General features: G+C 28.0%; 2 protein-coding genes across 2 annotated transcripts; one reads left to right on the top strand and one right to left on the bottom strand.

The window, feature by feature from the left end:
- Nucleotides 1-12,220: 12,220 nt before the first annotated feature.
- Nucleotides 12,221-13,673, top strand: LOC130941407 (ethylene-responsive transcription factor 3-like). The gene has a single exon (XM_057869895.1). It carries the CDS (start codon nt 12,656-12,658, stop codon nt 13,340-13,342), a length of 687 nt encoding a protein of 228 aa, XP_057725878.1. The 5' UTR covers nt 12,221-12,655; the 3' UTR covers nt 13,343-13,673.
- Nucleotides 13,674-19,754: 6,081 nt separating this feature from the next.
- Nucleotides 19,755-21,904, bottom strand: LOC130941477 (protein transport protein SEC13 homolog B). Its single transcript, XM_057870000.1, has 2 exons — nt 21,784-21,904; nt 19,755-21,016 (listed from the first exon to the last, which is right to left on the bottom strand). The coding sequence occupies exon 2, from the start codon at nt 21,010-21,012 to the stop codon at nt 20,107-20,109; it is 906 nt and encodes a 301-aa protein (XP_057725983.1). The 5' UTR covers nt 21,013-21,016; nt 21,784-21,904; the 3' UTR covers nt 19,755-20,106.
- Between the last annotated feature and the right edge of the window lie 401 nt (nt 21,905-22,305).

Here is a 22,305-nt window from a genome sequence, read left to right as displayed (position 1 = left end):
TTTTACATTAACAGTCTATTAAAATTAAATTTTTTAAACAATTTAAAAATTATTTTTATCAGCTTTCTGATAATTTACTAGCAGGATTGGTAATTAATCCATTTCTTTTTAATAAAAAAATACTCTTATCATATGACTAAATTATTTTTTATGGTAAAATATATAAGCATTAATAATTATAAAAATACTTTGATATTCATTTTAGTTAATAAAAATGCCTCGTTAAATAATTGTATCAAACTAACCAACTCAATCTTTAATTATCAAAGTTATTTGGACATATATAAAATTTTCACCATAAAAAAATTATAATTTATTCCCTAATCTATCATATTTGCTCGAAACCCTCATGATAGATATCCATTAATTAATAATCACATGGCATGTGAATTCCTTATAACTTTATAATGAATCTACTACACAGGGGTATGGATAATCCCTGGATCTGGTAGCTCATTAAATATTGTAGTAATTAACTAAGGATAAGGTTTGTTTGAGTTTCTTCATACCTTAGGAGTTAGGACACTAAAAATAATCAACAGAAAAAATAATCTCCACTTAAAACATTTTTATCATTGTCTTTTTAATATCAATCTCTTTTATCCAATATTCAAATTTGAGACTATTAATTAAAATAGAAAAAGAAAAAATAGCTACTATATCAAGAAATTTTATGATCTTTTATAGAAGGTAAAATTATTTATTCATATTACTTGATAATTATGATCTATCTTGTGACCTTAAATAATTGTTTATTCTTTAAAAATATTTTGTTATATTTATAATTTTTTATTTTGGTACAATAAAAAAAAAAATCTATTTTAACCATTTCTATTAGCTGCACCTTTAAATACTGATATGATACATTAAATAATTATATTCATGTGATACATCTTATTATGTCAATATTTAATATAATAAATTAATAATAGAAAATAAATAAATATCATTCTAAATTTTACTTGATTAAAATACAAAAAAATATAAAACCTGAAATAAAAAATATTTTTTTTAAGAATCCAAAATGTATTATATTTTTATTAAAATTTTTAAAACACATATATATTACACTATATGACTAAGTTGTGATGTTAATGGATTAGAAGGAGTTGAAATTGAAGGAAGAATTAGGAATAAGAAATTCTTGAGGTTAAAGTAAAGATGGAATAGAGTAGAATAGGGAAGAAGGAAGATGAAGTAATGGTGTATGGGAAAGAGTGAAGGGGGGTTGGGGTTATGGTTATGGAGACAAGATCCATAGTCCCCACCCAATAAAATAAAATAAATAATAAAATGTAGGTGGGCCCCACATTCCCACCATCCCAAATCAATTCCATTGCAATTGCTTGCACCACCCATTACCAAACAAGTGAACCAACCCACCTCTCCCCCCTTCATCCTCATCCTCATCCTCATCCTCATCCTTCTCATCCTCATCTTCCAAGTTCCATCTCTTCCTTTTAATTCTTTTTTCTTTTTTCTTTTCATGTTCAAACTAAAGATTTAATCAATCATACTTTATTAGCTACAATTACAAAAATAAAAAAAAGTAAAAGGTGAACACTTAAATTAATATGCCTGTTAAATTAAATATAATATTTTTTAGTTAAATTAGTTATATAATACTTGTCAATATTTAAAATTTAAATTAAATTAATTTAATAATTAGTCTACTAGTTTGTCTATTTATGTATACATAAGGCTGGAAGTGAGCCGAGCTGAGTCGAGCTAGACCAAATTTAAATTCGACTCACAAAAATTGAGCTTGGCTCACGGCTCGACTCATTAATAATCGAGCTTATTTCTTAAGTTCAAGCTTGGCTCATTTAATTTATGAGTTCAATTCCAAGCTCAAGTTTGTCTCACTAGCTCACGAACTTAGCTTATCGAACTATTAACGAGTCGAGTTCGAGCTAGCTCATGAGCTGGCTTGACTCACTTATGTCCCTATGTATACAGATCAAATTAAATATCTACCTATAGAAATTTATCAAATTAAAAATATAATAAAAAACAAAAAAAACTTATATTTTTATAATAAGATAATTGTTAATATTTTATCCTAGAGATTTTACCAATAATATTTTTTATGGTCAAGTCATAAGAGAAATTTTTTTAAAATGTTAAAATTAAAAAAATAACTTTTATATGCTTTTTTAAATTTTATAATGAATACCTTAATATGAAAGAAAATGTATTTTTGTGTTTCTCTTTTTACACCAATAGAGTTATTGGTGTCCAACATACATCAACTTAAGAGGGGTTTATTTTTGGGTGTGATTACATTATTGATATGTTAATAATAAGATAAAATAAAATGTTGGAAGATGCATAAAATAATGGAAGAAGGACAGGTGTGTGGGGAAGTAATGATAAAGAAGGGAGAGTACAGCCACAGGTGTGGGTAAGAAGTGCCTCCATGACCTACGAGACTGGGACCCACCTTCCTTTGATGCTTCCCTTCTTTGTCCACCCATTACCCCACACTCAAACGTGACACCTTATGAAACTCCTTCGGTTCAAATTTCAAAACCATATCAAACTGGTTTGGTTCAACCGAAACCAAATCGACCGGTTTAACTCACTAATCCCTCTTATGGGGAGAAAATCTTCCAAAATATTCATAAATTAATTATTAATTTATTATTTTAATTTAAATATATAATTCAATTGTAATTTATTTGGATTAGATGAGAGTTGGTGTTCAGGACGGACAGAGACTTTTGGTTAACAACAATTCTCGAGCCAGACTTTTAACATGTATATAAATATATACTAATTTAATATTTATTTATATTTTTCCTTAAAATATTTATATGCGCCTCTACTAATTCTTAAATTTTTATATAACTTTTAGTAGATTATTTTTAACGAGTGTCTAAGAAGTATGGTTAAAATATTAATTTTAATAACCTTTTAAAACATTCATGTGAGAATAATATGTGCAAAGTAAATAGCGGTATATATATACAAGGTGAAAACTTACGTGCAATCGACTTCAGGTGAAATTGATAGTTGAGAGTCGTTAAATGAAAATTTAATTTAATCAGTTAAATTATTTAACCGTTTTCAATTATCTACTTCACATTAAGTCGACTGCACCTGAATTTCTATCATATATGGCCAACCAACTTATACTAGTCAAATAATAAATTTATTTATCCATTTAAATAAGTATTAAAATTTGAATTTTATTTTGTATATAAAATAACTTATTAATTAACGACAAATTTTTAAATAGAATTCAGATTTACCACACATTAATTTTTAACTTTTGGAATTGGAAAATACAGTGAAAAGAAAGGGCATGCATGGCCTTCAATTCTAGGGTGTGGCCTTGGGAAGAAGGGAAAGGAAGAGGGGGTGGGTGTGTTGGGTTGGTCAGCTGCGGTAGGGTCCACTTTAGGGTTAGGGATAGCAATGAGCAATTCATGATGGTCAACCACCTTTGCCCTACATGGTAGAGGGTTATTACCTTTGTCAAAGAGATCAAAGAAATCATGCTCATTGGGTTTGGGTCCCATTATTCGTTCATTGGGTTATCATAATATTGTATTTTAGGTTAAGTTTTCATGGTGGTGGTAACATTTTTTAACAGCTTTAAATTCAACTTGTACAATGTGTTTAGTTGGCATAAATTACTTTTTAAATAGTTTTCTAGTTGTCATCATTCACCAAAATAGGAGGTACAAGGATATTGGCTACTATGCTTTTTATAGCATGTAAAAAGTTAAGAAAAATAATTACATATTGCAAAAGAAAACTATCATTTTCCCCCAAACTTAAGAAATATAGAAAACACAAAAAAATATATATTTTTTTTGTAATTTACAAATTGCTTTTCATGATTTGCAAAAATTTAAACCAACTTCTTAAAATCAATCATGTTAGGAGTATATTAAACTTAATCACTAAAATTAATTATTAATATAAAATATATATTAAAATGTAAAATAAATATTACAAATGAGTTAAATAATAAAAATATTTATATATAAATACATAGTAGTCAATTTTAGAATACAAATAATATTTAAAAAAAATTGTATTATTCATTTTGAGAGAATTTACCCAAATTTTAAGCCATATACAAAATTTGCAACCTTTAGCTGGAAGTATTTTTTTTAAGATAAAATATATTTTTTTCTTTAAAATTTGTTAAAAATTTTAAAAACACTTTTAAATTTTATTTACTTTTAATTTTGTCCCAAAAATTTTCAATTTGCATCAAATATCTTTGGCGATTAATATTTCAAAAAATTTAGAACTAATTTAGCAATAATTTTTACAAAGACAACCTTTAATATAAACTAACCAGTTATATTTGTCATACATTATTATTAAATTAGTGTTAATTTTTTTAAAAATTTAACTATTAGAGATATATTTGATGCAAACTAACATTTTTAAGATAAAATTAAAATAAAATAAAAGACGGATTTTTTTATATGAATTAAGTATGTGTGCGTTATATGTGGAAGAAGGGTGTGTTATATTTTAATGTGACAATTTTTTTTTTTTAATTACAAGTAGTAAAATTGGAGGTTTGATTTGCTCCGTAAATGAACAACAATTAAATTGGACGGTCTAATTTTTTTAATAGATAAAAATTTGAATTTTTAGAGTGTAGAAATTGATAAGTTCATTTTTCATCTCTTTCGGTAAAATTTAATGATAAATTTCTTTTATTTTATTTTTATGAGTAAAGTATCGTTTTTGTTCTTAACGTTTGAGGTAAGTTTTAAAATTGTTTCTAACATTTCAATCGTCCTATTTAAGTTCTTAACGTTTTAAAATTGGTTCAATGTTGTCCTACCGTTAGGGATTCGTTAACAGAATTGACGGCAGAACAAAATTAAGACGATTTTAAAATGTTAGAGACTTAAATAAAACGAAAACTGAATTATCAATTTTGTAATCATGTAAGACGATTTTGTGTACTTAAATTGAATCGTCTTATTACTCTTTTTAAAAAGAGATTATCAATTTTGTAATCATATAGGACGATAACAGTGTTAAATACGCAATTCTCTAATGATACTACATTACATAACACTTTCTTTAATTCAAAATTAAAAAATTAAAATAAAATTTAGTATTATTTTTAAATTTTTTTAACAAAATTAAAAAAAAAATCTATTTTATCCTTTTCTCGACATTTTTATCATGTTTTTCTCCTCAACTAATAACATATTTTATCCTTTAATTCTTGTATATTTTATTAATTAGTTTATGGCCTTGTCAAAGAAACTAACATTTTTTTTGTCCTTCTCAAATTGAGAGTCAAACAATTGTTGTTAACATATTATCTCTACGGAATATTACATTTTAAAATGTTATATAAAATATTTTTAAAACTATATATTTAACAACAAAATAGTTATCTATTTATAATTTTAATTTCAGATTTTCCTTTCATATCATGATGTCTTAGTTAACTTTTCATATCCTTCACTTCACATGTTTATGCGTTAGCCTAAATACTTAAAGCTATGGTCTAGAAAAAAAACTTATCCACTATCCAGGGACATATTTAAGATAAAAAAACATTAGTAAAAAATTACTTAAAAACATTGAAAAAGACATAAATATAAATCTATTGGACTTATTCAAAACACAAATATTATAATTTATATCCATCTCAATTTAGAGAGTAAGTTATTATTTTTTATCTTAAATGAGTATAAAAAATTATGTCATTTGAATTATAACTCATTAGTACTATTACTTCAGATATTATTCACAAATCAATAATTTTTTTAATATAAAATAACTTTCAAAATAATAAAAAAAAGTTACTAACTACTTACATACAGTTAAAAATTTTGTAAGTAATAATACTTTTTTCTATAAATTTTTTATCAAATTCATTTTTTTTATCTTAATTTATTAAAGAATTATTTAAATTTTTGCTAATTTAGATATTAAAATCTCTTACAAATATTCTTAATAACTTTAGTAAGGTTTAATAAAACTTGATTATTAGTTTAAGCATTACTCCTACTTCCTAGTCATCTGCTTAAAAACACAACATTATTGAGGGTACTCGAATGCTTACTTTAATCATAGAAAAGTGCCTACATAAAAAATTGTAAAAATTAAAAGAATATTTTATATATCGCTTGAAATAATTGGTCACCCTTCTTTTATGGCCAAAATTGTTGCATATTATTATAAGGTTCCTCACTCCTATTATTGGTTATTTTGACTTCAACATATACACACAATTCGAGCCCAAAAGTGATGAACTATGTTCCTTTCTTTTGAAGGAAATCCTCCAAGCCAATCTTAAAATTAGGCTCGAACATTTTTTCTGTTATTTGTTTTTAAATGAAATTTGTAAATGCACAAATGGCCAAATTATATTTATTTGAATATTTCACAATGCTTTCGTTGATTAAAAAAGAAGCAGCTAATTTTGCTAATAATATAAAGAAAAGTGTTAGGGACCAGCATTTTTGTTAAATTCTAGTCAGTACTTAACCATAAAAAAAAAATTAAATGATTCTCTACTATCAGATGCAATTTTACACCATTAAAAACATTATTAATGACTAATTGATGATTAAAAACCTCAAAATCTACTGGTCCCCTAGACTTTTTCTAATATAAAATTAGTAATCTAAGTGTTGAATAAGTTTTATTTGCAGATAGAAAGCAACAAGTTTAATTACTTCAGTTTGAAGTCAATGATAGCTGTAATTAAGATTAAACAAGATTTTCTTTACTGTTAATTTTCTTAATCAATATTTGAGAATATAATCCTTAAACTCTTCGTAATAGATTTTTTTAAATAAATAAATTAAATTTTATATGAGGATGTTTTGGTCGAGATAGTAATTATATATGTATTGTTAAAATTAACATTGTATTTTTATATATTTTAGTAACAGTTTTTTTTATTTTTTTAATAAAAAATATTATTAATTTTTTAATTTTAACAATACTTGTTAAAATATCATAATTTAGATATTCTAACATGTACCTTTTATTTATAATATAAATTATTAAATTACTTTCCTATCTTAATCAATGACAATAATAAAAAAGTCTCGTGGCCCATAAATTTAGTTCTTTGGTTTTTATTATCTTATTTTATCTTTTTGTTATCTTCTTTATCTTATCTTATCTTTATTTTTATCTTTCGTAGACAATGCTCTATATATATTTATTTTTATCTTCATAATTCAATTTAATCAATAATCAATAAATTTTTTTATTTTTTTCTATTGTTTCATAATTTTATCCTAAATTGCTTATCTTATTTATCGTAGAAATCGGATATAATTTATAACCATAGCTATATAAGAAGTTGATTGAAAAATGTAAATAATTTGAAAAATGTATATAAATATAATATAAAATTTAATTTATTTATTTTTAAAAATGCTGCCAATACAATCCTCCTTTTTGTTTCCCAAGTATTAATAATACAATCTTTTGATTCCCCCATTAAAGAATACTAAAACAAAAAAAAATCATCCATTGGAAATTGGAAACCACATCTCAAACTCTCTTAGTTTTTTATTTCGATATTAAGTCATGTGGACATGATTCATGCATCAAAATTTATATGCCAACTAAAACCAGCAGAATAATATTGCTTACAACTGCAAACACTATCCTTACGGAATACAAAATGAGAAAAAAAAAAAAAATAAACGTTTCATTTCAAGTTTTGAAATATGAAGGAAAGTTTTTTCGGTTATCCACGGTATCGCTTAATTCGATAGATTAATGACTAATTCGTCGTGAATTTAAGTTATATTTAAAGATCTGTTATGACCAATAAATTATTATTTGTTCCAGCCCAGTCCATGTGACGCGTCGCCCCGAATTGAGGGAAACACCCGAATATTCCCTCTTCTCTAACAAAGCACATGACAATTGAGGAGGGAAACTTTTTGAAAGACAGGTCTCATGCTGTGGAGGCCTGTTTTAGTAGCAGAGTATATAAGTGGAGGATCTTACTCTTCTCTCACGGTATGTCATTATTCACTCATTTTTACTGTCATTTGTACGAATTTTGATTTGAGCGTCGGAGTCTCTTTTGCATGTGGTTCTTCCCTTACATCACAACAGCTCAAAAGATCGCGATGCTCTAGCTCTTCACCCTTCGACATTGATCCGGGAGGTCCACTCGTTCACCAACAACGAGATCTAGATTTTTCCTATCTCGTTCATCTTACCAACCCGACTCGTTTGGCAACCGAACAAAGAACACATGTATAAGATGAAATTAAAATCTCTAACACTATTTAAGGAAATAAGTAAACTGATTATTCGACGATTTTAAATTAGTTAAGTATAAAATAAAGCTGAAAACACAGGCTTTGGTCATTTGGTGCAACCGTTTTCACAAGTTACAAGTTACTTTTTGTAATGTAATAATGATGAGTAGGGGAATAAAACAATGTACAGTGTACCAATGTTCCCTCTTTTTGAAGCACTTGGTAAAACTCTCTCACTTCATAGATGGCCCTTTAGTAGGTCTAGTATTGGCTAAGATTCAAGCCTTGAAGGACTTGAAGGAACCCATGAATTTTATTTGAAGAGAAATTGTGGAACATCACCATAAATATGCATTAAATGACACATGTTCTCCTGAAGATGTCAAAAATATATTTTGTTAAAAATATTTGTTTTTAAAAATATAATATATAAAAAAAATAATTATTTAAATGAAGATAAAAATAATATTTTTATAATATATTAAAATTAATCTTATAATTTACTATGTAATCATTAAAAGAAAATATTTTCATATAAAGATAATTACAGAATTTTTTTTAAAATATTCACCTAAGTTAAAAGTATTTATTCTCGTATATTAATAGAGATTTTATTATTAAAAAAAGGTTTTAAATTGATTTGAGATATGAGTTTAATTTTAGTATATTTATATAAAAAATATTAGTAATTGAAAATTAATTATTTTTGTTGATATAATATACGATTATATGAATCCTTTCATATTTTTAGTGTATAAAAATCATATAAAGAGATTAATTATGCATAAATATAGACAAATTTATTTGAATATGTATATGTTTTTGGAAATTAAAATAGAAAGTCGATTATTAGTAAATTATAGAGTATAACATCCACTTAATTAATTGAAAATAATTAAAATGTAAAAAGAACAAAAAGTAAAAGTATCATTTTTTAAGGACTTCAATAGATAATCACTCTTAGAAAGGTGCAATAAAATTCAGGGAGGTAGCTGATAACTTAACACATTAAGGTGAACCATGGATTAATTCCATTTGGATTATATTGAGGACATTCTATCCTTATTGGTTATTGGCTGCCAATTTGAATATTTAATAAACAAGGATTTTATATTTTGTAAAAAAAAATCCAAGAAAATAAAATTTAGGCCAGATCATGGGGGGTGGACCAGATCATGAATATCTAGTTTTTTTTTTTTTTTACCTTTTAAATAATATATACATATATTACATAATTACTAGATTAAATTGTCCATTCAAAGTAATAAAATGAAAAAGGATTTGATTGCATCACGTACTATATAATGTTAGGAAATTATTTTAATTTTTTAATTTATTTGTAGATAATATATATATATATATATATATATATTAATTATAATCATAAATTATGTTATTTTAAATTAAATAATTTATATAATAATAATTTTATTTATTGTTATAAATATTAAATTGAATAAATCATAATTATTTTTTATTTGAAATTAAATGAGAATAAAATTAGATATTATCTTTTGTTCCTTAGATAATCTTTTGGATTTTAGATATATTATCTTTTGAACTTTAGATACTATTTTATTTTAGCTTTATGGTTTAATAGGTGCCAAACTTAAATATAAATAGTGCATTCAGACTTTAGGTCCCCAATATCAAAACTGTCTTTGTCGCTCTTTTTCCATCAGAAGAGTCACAATTAACTCAGTCCTATTAGGAATACAGAAGGCTTTGGTTGAGGAAGATCGAAATAACCACAAGGCTGAGACAATCCTTCTATTAATTTTTTATTTCTATGAGTAAAGGTACACTTTCGCATTATGATATATTTTTTGTGATTTAATATAGTCTGAGTTAATAAAATAATTTATTTCAACATATAATAATTCACTTTTGAGATACTAATTAAGTGATTAATTCAAATTTTTGACAAAAACGAATATATATATATATATATATATATATATATATATATATGAAATATTAGATTCAGTTATTTTTATATAAATTTGATAGTTGAAAGTTGTTAAATAATCTGACAGATTTAATTAAATTATTATTTAATAACTCTCAATTATCAACTTTACATGAAATTAACTGAATTTCAGAATTTTTATCATATATATATATATATATATATATGTATATATATGTATGTATATAATATTTTGCTTTATTGGCAAGATATTCAATTAAACCAAAAATTAAATTACATTATTCACACACACATAAAAAAAATAATAGAAAGAGTAATGCACTTTTCTTTTTGAACGTGATGTTAATCCTTGCTTAATTAATTTGTACAAATAAAGATCTCATACAGTGTTAGAGAAAACGAGTAAGGTTTCTTACCAAAAAATGAAAACAGGTTCACACGGTGGTAACACACTAACACGTACATGTTTAATTTTTGAAAGGTTGGTTCACGAAATCAATAAAAGGGTCTCCATTGAAAATTACAAATAATAATAATAAATAAATAAATAAATAAATAAAATATATAAATAAAAACTTTTTAGCCGGCTGTGATTGTGAATGAATGGCATCACGCATGCCATTTCCATAGCCAAGGTCGTCTCTCTCTTTTTCCTTTGCCGAAATAATTGAAAATTAATTCATTAAAATCTTCAATTTTTTTATTTATTTTGTTTTTCTCTCTCTAATCATAATTACTATATATACATTCTCCCTTGCCATACAAATTACTATTTTTTTACAATAATATTTCATTAAGTGCTGTTATATATGTAAAAATAATTATTATTTAAAAATAATATTCACATAAAATATTTTTATATAAAAATAATAATTAAAAATTATTAGATGTCAAATTTTAAAACATTTTTATATAAATAATAAATTTAATTTGATACACCGTTAATATAAAATAATTTATCTTTTATATTAAATATGTGAATAATCATAAAAAATAGATATAATTATACGATTATATAAAATATTTTTATATTATTAGTATATTAAAATTAAATTTATAAATAAAATGAAAACTCAGATGTAGTCGATTTCACAAAAAGTTGATATTTAAAAATCGTTAAATGATTTGACTAATTTGATTAAATTTTTATCTAATAACTCTCAAATATTATCTTTACGTGAAATCCACTTCAGATTAATTTTTACCGAATAATTATTATGTTTACAAGGAAATAGAAGTCAAACTCGTTTTCCCTTTTTTTGAGGGAGAAAAAAGTGAAATTTATGGATTAATAGAAATGGACGAAGAGTGTTTCCAAAATCAAAATCTATTGCTTCTCACGTAAGAAAATTTTGTTTATTAAGATTTAAGATACAGATACGATCATCTCACCTCTGTTCCATATTTTTACCTTGTGTGTGCCCACTGCCCACTGCTGAAAGCAGTGAAAAAAAACTAAATAAAAGAAAAAGAAAAGAAAAGAAAAGAAGAAAACACAGAGAGATATGATATCATGAAAGAGACCTCACCAAATCAAAAGTACAGCATACCAACCAAACGCGTTGCAAAACGCAATTTTTTTTACCCTCCAAAATATAGAAACCCCACAACCACAAGGGCATTTTCGACATTGCAAATACCAATTACTCGGTTCTTCATAAATGGGGGATAAAAAGCCAAAAAATAATAAATACACGTGATTTGCAAAATAAATTTGTCAAAATCAGTCAAATGATTATTATGAATATTCACATTAATAAAAATAATTATCTTACATAATAATTATTTAAAAAATGAATATAATTTTACGACTAATAATACATCAAAATTAAAATTATTACTAAATTGGCCATATAGTTTCTTAATCATAAGTTATTGAATTTCCATCAAGTTAATTAAATTTTTGGCAATAAAATTTGAAATGATTCCATGGGAATAAATGTAAAATATTTTAGGAGATGGAGAAAAATACAAAAACAAAAGGATAAAAGAAAAGCAGGACAAGAGGTCAGGCTGAGAAGGAAGGGAGAAGCCCCCAATAAAGGTAAAGAAATAAATAAAAAAATAATGACTTGATTCAAAAAAAAAAGAAAGAAAGAAAGAAATAAAAAGAAGAAAAAAGATATGACATTACAGACAGACACGGCCAGAGAAAGCCACAGAGAAGAAAGAAGCTAACACACTTTGACATCCATTTTTATTAATAAATTTTTTTGGTGTGCATCAAACCACACCACACCACACCACACAACACCCAACAACAAAGACAAAGATTCAAAGAACAAAGAAGAAGAAGAAGAAGGTGTTGCTTTTCTTTCTTTCTCTCTTTCTTTCTCTGAAATTAGTGTGAACGACCCATCAAAATTTCACACACTGAAATGCTTATTTGATTTCAAAGCTTGATTCTTTTCATCGTTTCCAAATCTGGGTTCCGCTCTGTTCCTTAAAACATCACCAAATTACTCTTTTTATATTGAAAACCAAAGCCATCGCCATGGGAAGAGGCAGAGGAGCTGCGGCTCTGAAACCCACGGCGGCGGTTGCGGCGGCGGAGGTAAACGGATCAGGGCCGATGCCAGTATTGAAGGAAGTTAGATACCGCGGTGTGAGGAAGAGACCGTGGGGAAGATTCGCCGCCGAAATCAGAGACCCGTTGAAGAAAGCGAGGGTTTGGCTCGGAACTTTCGATTCCGCCGAGGACGCCGCACGCGCTTACGACGCCGCCGCAAGAACACTCCGGGGACCAAAAGCCAAGACCAATTTTCCTCTCTCTTCTCCTTTTTGCTACCAGAACAACCCCCATAGCGCCGTCGTTGATCCTTACTACTACGCCGCCGTGAACGGCGGCGCCGGCGGCGGGTTTCAGAAGAGTCCGGTGAACCCTCAGAGGCCGACGTGCAGTGGAATGAGCAGCACAGTGGAATCGTTCAGCGGGCCGCGGACGATGACGGCGCCGCCGTGTACGGTGGCGCCGGCGACGGTGGGTAGGAGGTACCCTCGGACTCCTCCGGTTGTGCCAGAAGATTGCCATAGTGATTGTGATTCTTCATCGTCGGTGGTTGACGACGGCGATAATATTGTTTCGTCGTCGTTTAGAGCGCCGTTGCCGTTTGATCTCAACGCGCCGCCGTTGGAGGGTGGCGATGATGATGAGCTTCGCTGCACCGCCTTGTGCCTTTGAATGATTCTATATTTGAAGAAATGATGACTTTTAATATTTTTTTCTTCTTATATCTCTATTAAATCTTTTTTTTCTTCTGTTATTATTATTATTTTTTTCTATCTGTTATGATGCGGAAGGAAAAAAAAAACAATTGAAATGAATGATGATCAGATATAAGATTATGGTAATATGATCTTAATTCTGTGAGAGTAAGTTCCTTGATGGATTGGATCCGGTTTTTTTCTTCTTTCACATTTATTTTTTTTCTTTAATTTCTATAAGTGGAATTGCAAAAACCAAAAAAAAAAAAAGAGAAAATGTTATGAATTATGATATGTTTGGATGATAATTTTATGGATTGGAATTTGTTAAGGTTATGTATCTAAGTCTAAATCTAATGTGGGTTTGCATTGGTAAATTTTTGTGTTATTTCATAATACTAGTTAACAAATGCAAGTGTTACTCTATTAAAGTTAGATTAGTACTAATCCTCTTAATTATTTTTAGGAATTTTAGTTTCCTATGCTGAATTTCCAGCAATGTGAGATAATTCTAGCAACATGTATGGCTTAGAATGATGAGAAGGGTTGGCAATTGGCATAGATTTTCTGATATCATTTTTGGTTTTTGATTTTTTGTTTAACTTTATGGTCAAGTCTAATTACTTGAAGGGCTTCCAAAGAAACAAAGGTTGATTAGTGTTGTAGGTGGTGAATTTTTTTTTCTTTTTTCTTTTTGAAACTTTTCTTATCTTGAGAGCAATTGTAAAAGATAAAGTACTACTATCATTTTGCCTCCTTAGCACTCAAGGGGCATGGCTTCAAAGGGTGTAGATTTTCAGCATGAATGATTAGATTGAGAGAAATGGATCCCTCTCCCTCTTTTTTTTTTTTTAATTTCTTTTTCTTCTAAGAAATAATTTTTCATGTTGTAAAAAGGTCATAAAACCTTGTAAGAAATGAACATGTCTTTAATGGAATTATAGGGCATCTTCTTGTTGTGAATTTTAATGTCTAAATGGTAGCTAAGTGGGTGTAGTCCACCAAATTAGTTAATTGTAGTGATATTGGTTTGTGTTTTTTTTTTCCAATTTTTTTATTTTCATAGTTTTGAAAAAAAAAAATATTAAAAAGTGAAAACAAAGAATAAAATATTACGTTTTCACTATTTTAGAGAAATTTCATAAGGAAACAACTTTCTTCGGTAGATATTGTGTTGTATTCAGAAATTGAATTTGAGATTATTTGTTGTAAATAAGAAGAGTTTTGACATTCTAAGTTGTTGTAAAGAAAGGAATATACAATTCCTCTCATTCAATTATAGTACTCAGGAAAAATGATAAATAGGTTTTTGATTTTTTGATCCGTAAATATTTAAGTTTGTCTAAGTTTGTCTGGATTTGAAAATATGGTTAAGTCATTAACTTTTTCAAAACTTAAACATATTGATCTTTTATGTTAACTTGGGTCAATCAGATTCAACGAATAAATCAAATGTGACTCACATTGTACTGACTTGGTCGTTACGAATGCACACGTTGAAGAGTTTTTAACATGCGATAAGTTAGACTTAATGATCGATCTGTCCAAAATTTAAAAAAGTCAGAAATTTAAATATATTTCTAAATTCTTATAAACTTAAATGTCCTTGGACTAAAAAATTAGGAATCGAATTGTCCTTTCTTAAATGGTTATATCATTCTAGAGATGGAATCAAATTCCAAAAGAATTGACCTAATGGTAGTGAAATGAGATTAGGCTTGTACATTAAATAGTTATGGCTTGTCTAATTTGAACGTTGATCCTAAAAATTCCAGAGAGAGGAAGGTGCGGTGTTTGTGAGATTGGGATATAAGAAATTAGGGTTTCCATGAATTTTCGTAGCATACCCCACTCACTCATTGTTTTGTGCGTGACTCTTCTAGACTCCACGGGAATGCTTATATTGCTAACCTATTGCTCTACTTTATGTCTTAATATTTATTTATTAATTTCATGTGATATTAAAAAATTATTTAATAATAATTTAGTTAAATTTATTAAATTATTTAATAATTTTTAACTATTAACTTTACATCAAATTAACTGCATATAAGTGTCTATTATTTATTTAACACAAATATCTTTGAAAATTTTTACATTGACAAAATTTTTTAAAAAATTTAAAATATAATAAAAGTAATAAAATAACACTATTTTAATAAGTAATAAACGAATTTTGTATTTGACCAATGTTTTGTACGTTTAATCCAAATTTTTTGCTTAGAACATCTGGATAATTATTTAAAAGTAACATGTAAAAAATAAGCAAATTTTGGTAATTCAACTAAAAGAATGTAAAAAAATTAATGTAAAAGTTATATTTGTAAAATGTTACACCAATAAAAAAAGTTAATAAGATAACAAACAATAACCTACAATTACATCAATATTGATAAAAAAAAGCCTTATTCTATCTTGATATTTCCTTTATCCTCTTTAAACTTTGTTATTTTTCTATGAAAAATGTGAACTAACTATTTTTTCTTTTATGTTTATCTTACATTGAGTTAATATTGAATAATTTTTTATTTTATTTTACTAAAATGTTAGTAACTATTTTTTCTTTTACTAAAATGTTAAGTTACTATTTTTTATTTTACCTTTTTAGCATTAAAATTTTATGTTTTTTATTTTTTATTTCTTGTTACCATTTTCATTGGTTCGATACTTTGCAACCACTAACTTCATGTTTAAATAATGATTATTTAATTAGTATTTAGATATAAAATGCATTATTTAGTGCATAATTAGGCCATAGGTGGTTTTCTACAAAGTCAACGCCGTTGCTAAGACCAACTTTGATGAAACACACACACAAACACTGTTTGAGGTGACCCATCATTTGCCTTCAACTTCGCAAAATGCTGCCATGAACTTGCCCACCTTGCCACTCATTCCATTATCTAATCTATTATAATTAATAGAAATCATATATATATACACACACAGCATCTTAGGCTTGATTGTTGCCACAAGAATGTAATCTTTATTCTTCTATTAAGATACAAGCAAATCTTATTATTTCCATACATCATTATGATTCGGTTTAATTTGTCATACCTTAGGCTATGCTTGAAAGTTTTGTAGCCGATTGAAAGAAATTTATTAGAAAACATTTTATTCTTTTGTTAGATTCATATAGTTTTATTAAATTTATAATTAAATTTTTATATATTTTTTAATTAAATTCTTATATTATTTTTAATGTTATAATTAGATCATTTTTAATGTAAAAATATTAGATTTAATTGAATATTTTTTCACAAATTAAAAATATTCATTCGGATCCTAGGAGCTATATGAGTTACAAAATAAACATCCCCATACTATTAAAATTTAAACTGATTTTTGGGTTCACCAAGGATCGAACTCTTAAACTAATAGTTATATCTTTAATATTCTCTAAACTTCTATTATACACATTATACAAATATTCCATTGGCTCCTCATACTTTTTCTATTCATAATTAAAATCCTAATTAAATATTTAATCGCATATATTTTAGAAAAAATATTTTGTTATTTTTAATATTTTTGACATAAAAATAAATAATTATAAAATTAAATAAATTATAAATAGTATAAAAATTTAATTAAAAAAAGATATATAGAGATCTAACTAAAAATTTAGTAAAATTATAGGGATTAATAGAATAATTAAAATTTAGTAAAATGGAATAAAAAAGTATGAAATCAATGGCTTAAATTATGTCATCAAATATTTTATAGAGTTTATAGGTAAAATAGCTAGGATGATTGGATAATTTGGTGGTCACAAAAAACTTATTGTAGCCATCATTTTTCATGATTGTACTCCGTTATTGATTATTATGTTTTTTGTTAACTATTTTTTTTATAAATACTTTTGTAACACTAAATAAAGCTAAAAAGATTTTACTTTAGATTAGTGTTTTCCTATAACCTATTTTTTTAAAAATAATAAAAGAAAGAAAGGAATATATGGAGAAAGAAAATATGATCATCATACAACATGTTGGGGGAAAATTGGGAGGCATGAAATAGTGAGTTCTCATTGTGCTTCCAACAAATCAACCTTCCACAGTTGTTGTCAATTTATATATATGTTGCTGTTTGGATCAGCTGAGAATAACTCTTGTTGTGTCTTCTTCAACCACATAAAAGAAACAATAATAATTCTTGTGATGTTTATCATATACCTTCTTTTAATGCCTTGTGAGTTGTGATTGTATGTCCACCAATTTTGTATTGTATTTGTATATTAACTTATGCTTATAAACAAAGATTTGGATTTGAATACGTTGTTAGATAATCAATCGTGTATTATCACCTAAAAATAACTAATTTTTAAATTTATTATTTAAAAAGTCATCTAATTACTTTCGTTGCATCAAAATTAAATTCGTAATATAATAAATGTTTAATTATTCTCTTAGTTTTTAGTTTCGTGAAATTTTTAATTAGATCCTTATATTTTTTTTTTCTTTTAATTAAGTTCTTGCACTAATTTTTTTTACTTGGGTCCCTACACTTATTTTTCCTTTTATTTAGGTCCTTGCACCAATTTTTTTTAATTAGGTTCCTGCAAAATTAAGCAAATTACTGCTAAAAGGGACCGAATTGAAAAAAAAATTAATACAAGGACCCAATTAAAAAAAAAAAGTATAAGAGCCTAATTAAAAATTTCGCAAAACTATAAGAACCAATAGAGTAATTAAACCTATAATAAATAACATGACTAGGGTACTTGAACCTTTTATTATTCCACCAAAACAAAAATGAAGGACCTAAGAGTAGGCATGCCTATGACTATTAGATGGAACAATATTAATTACTTGATGCCTATAAAGTATAAAGTATAAACTCATGGTTGATTATTCTACATGAGATTGGGACCTCCAATAAGGGATTTGGTGGAAGGATTATATAATTCTAAAATACCCCAAAAAAAAAAAAAAGGAGGACATGATCACATGGTGGATTATGGTTAGAGACTGGAGTAGGTGATCTTATTTTCTTAATAGGAAGTGTATACATTTGGTCCACGTCTTATTAGTTGAGGGTTATTTTTCTTCTTTCTTTCTTTCAAGGTTGAACAACCATCTGTCTCATATGATATATCCTCCACTGTTGTATTACCAATTGATTAGGGTAAGGGTAAGTGACAAATTTCAGAATTATGTTTTAAGGTAGGAGTTGATGCCTGTCTTGACATTTGTGGTCCACAAACCGTGATTTTTGTGATATTTTTTTTTTTCCAAGGTCTTCATTTCCATCTTCTCTTTGGTTTTGCATTTATGTAGTTTTGTCTTTCCAGATCCAGGAAAAGAAGAAAAGAGAGGATTTATTAGTTTATTGGATAATCAACCTTTTAGACCTTTTAATTCTTGAAAAATTCATGAAATAGTTTTCGGAAGATAAAAAGATACTTAGTTCTAACTATTTTGTCAACTAAAATCTTTCGCATGACAAAATATTTCATAATTTATTTTAATTTTCTTGGACAACTATTTTTCCTTAATGATTTGGCTAAAGTAGTTGTGTAATTACAACTATTTTCATAGCCATTTTTTGTTGTCATAAATGGATACTAATGATCGTTTTTTATAATATCACTTCTATTTTGATAAAATCTTATTATAAATATAATTCATTAATTTTGTATTGAGAGTAATATCTTTCAAACAAAAATGAGATTAAGAGTAACATCTCCCAAACAAAAATGACAATATCTATTTACAAGAGTAATATTATCCATTCCCAATTTTGTAACATTTCAACCCTTTACTTTATCTCTTTCGTGCATAGCAAATTACTACTTTCTTTTATGATAATTGAAACCAAAAGCATTTCAAAACATTTTTTTTTTGGTATACTAAACGGGGCTGGAAGCCCAAAATTACATTATGGAAATAGTTCGGGGTAGTAGAGTCCCTCTCGCATCATCTAAGACAATGTTCCTAAGCTCTGCAGATGGTAAGTCAACAAAATGAAATCCCGGTGTTGCCATCAAGCTTTTTCGGGATAAGAAGTCCGCTCCTCTGATTTCAAAACATTTTTTAATGTTGCAGATGTCCTCCTAGTGGACTTAGCATTATCTGGGTTACAATTTAAACCATAATTTATCTGCCACCTTGTGGTGGACATGTCGTTTTTCCTTTACATATATTTATTTCTTTTTGTCCATTTCTCTTTAAGACAATAAATAAAATCTGAGTAACTTAGGACCTTGCTAAACTTGTAGAGTTGTAGTACCAAAATAAAAAAAAAAAAAACGAAAACAGAAAACAAAACACTACTTAATGATCACACTCCTTTGTTAAGTTCTTGTGCAGCTCACAGGTCACAGCCTCCAGCACCAGAAGAATTTAAAAAGAAAACTATTTTGTTTTGTAATCATACTTTACAGATTAAAATATGTAGAGAACTATCCATTTAATCCATGCTTGTGCAAAATAAAAAAGGATGCGCCACAAGTTTATGCAACTCACTTCTAGTGAAATGTCACAGATATCCTAGAGACATGACCTTCTAAATTCCAATCCATACATAAACCAGCTTATGCTATTCAACTTCAATCTTACAATCACAGAGTGTTCAGTGGATCGCGACATCAAAGGAACTTGCCAAGCACAGTTACTCAAACCGTATAATATGGAATGAAATGTGATGTCAACTATATTTAAGAAGTAAGCTCTAAGGACCATAATCCAAAATTAACATGCGAGACCTGGAAAAAAGAATTAAAAAAAAATTCAGATCCTAAGGTTCAACGGTTGTCACCTGTTGCCACTCGCCATCTACAGCTTCCTTCCATAAGGTAACGTTGTTGTTACCATCCGCCACGGCCAATATATTGCCAGTCAAGGACCACGAAACCCTCCAAACGGGGGTCTTGAAATCATTCAAAACTTTTCCTTCCCACTGATCCCCCTCCTTGGCCACGGTCCATATGATCACTCTACCATCTTGCGACGCACTGGCAATGGTGGACTTAGGGAGTCCCAAGTTGGGTGCCCAAGCAACATCCCGAACCCAATCCGTATGCATCTTAAGAGCAGGGAAGCAGTCCAACTTCCATTGCCCGTCGCTGAGCTTCCACACCTTCACAGTATTGTCACAGCCACCCGAGCATAGCTTGTGCACGGGATCTAGAAGGCCGGAACCAACCAGAGCACCAGGCGCTGTTGAGGGAGCCCAAGACACCGAAGTTACGCCAACAGGGTGAGCCTGATCTATCCTTGAAGTGTCCCAACCACCATCTGGTCTGGCAGTGAACACCGAGATATTCCCATCTGATGAACCACAAGCCAGGCGAAGACCCAACTCATGAGGTGCCCAAGCAATTGAATTAACAGAAGACTTATGATCATCGAAGACATGAGCTTGAGTCCATTCATTTTGATTACCCTCCTTCCACAATATAACACGCCCATCATAGGAACAAGAAGCGAGTAGAGAACCAAATTTCGGGTGAGCCCACACAACCTGCCAAACAGGTCCTTGGTGACCAGACAAGGTAGCTAGATGCTGAGAGGCATTGTTGGACACCCCGATAATCTTAATGGTGTGATCGGATGAGGCCGTAGCCAGCCTCTTACCATAGTAATCCATTGCAACATCATGGACCGTGTCTTTATGACCCGTTTCAACCTTTTGAGAAGGCATAGTTCTGCCATCAACACATACATACAAAACCCACCATTTAGCAAGCTTATTTTGAGAAATAATTTTTGCATTTTTCTAAAACTCCATAAATCAAACATGGCGAACAGTCGACAACAGAATCGTCATATAGCGAAAAACCATTGACATCCAAACAGTTTTAATTTTGGTAAATGACAGTATAAAAGAGTCATGTACAATTATCAAATCATAAATTTGTACATATCAGCAAAAATATCTGAATCTCTTATCCCGCGTCACTAAAATCTTCCATATAGTAGCATGTGATAAATGGCAGTATAGCGCATCTAAAAGTAATCTCAATCTAATGAAAACAAAATGTGCCAAAACAAGGTAGCTTCTACTGAAAGAACAACTTATAATCTACAATAACAATTTAAAAAAAGAGAGGAAACAATTCCCAAAACCCTATGTTCCAATAGCGGCGTTAAAACATAAACCCTAGGGCAGAATCCCAGCATAAAAGTCTTAGTAGCTCAAAACTCATCCCATATATTTGCTTGATTGTTAAGATTATTGTGATACCTGATAAAATCCTCTTATTGAAACTAAAATTTGGTTCGATACTTGAGATTACCATAACCATAACCAAATGATATATAATAGAAGGAATACAACGAATAGAAGCAAACGGAAAATTGAAAATGAAAGAATTAAAAAACTGAACCCTTAAAAAGGGGGAGAAGACGGAAATGCAAAGATCCAAATATCGAACAACAAAATTGAAGAGATCGAGAGAGAGAAAGAGAGTACCTTGTGATTTGTGAAGTAGAAATCAGCTGAAGAAGAGCGTAAGAGTTTGGATCTAAGATCTATCTACACAACGCAGAACACAAATATTTGGAAGAAGACAAAATAACTTTTTTATTTTTTTATTTTTTTATTTTTTGGACTTGAACTTTTTTATTTTTTAATTATATATAATTTTTGGTCATTTAGTGATTTTGTTTTTTGAGGAATAAAATCTGTTCATATTTTTTTGGGCTTGCTTCTTTCATGTTGTTTTACTCTGCCTGTTATAAGCCCATTATATAAGCCCAATAATCCCAAAATCTGACCAAACAAAAAAAACTGTATTTATATATTTTTATACGTTTCAATTACTATGTCACATGGTGTTCATTTTTGCGTGGGATCTTTTAATCTTTTGTAGCTGTAATTTCGTGACTGTGATGCAACATTTTGGCAATCAAATTTGAATATGTTCCTTTTTTTATTAAAGAAGATGAGGTTTCATTTTTGTTTTTATTATGTTATGAAATAAATAAAAGATAT

Source organism: Arachis stenosperma, chromosome 7 (assembly GCF_014773155.1).
Source record: "Arachis stenosperma cultivar V10309 chromosome 7, arast.V10309.gnm1.PFL2, whole genome shotgun sequence".
Taxonomy (NCBI): domain Eukaryota; kingdom Viridiplantae; phylum Streptophyta; class Magnoliopsida; order Fabales; family Fabaceae; genus Arachis; species Arachis stenosperma.
The sequence above is the reverse complement of the archived record's forward strand: the minus strand, read 5'-3'. Positions and strand labels throughout refer to the sequence as shown.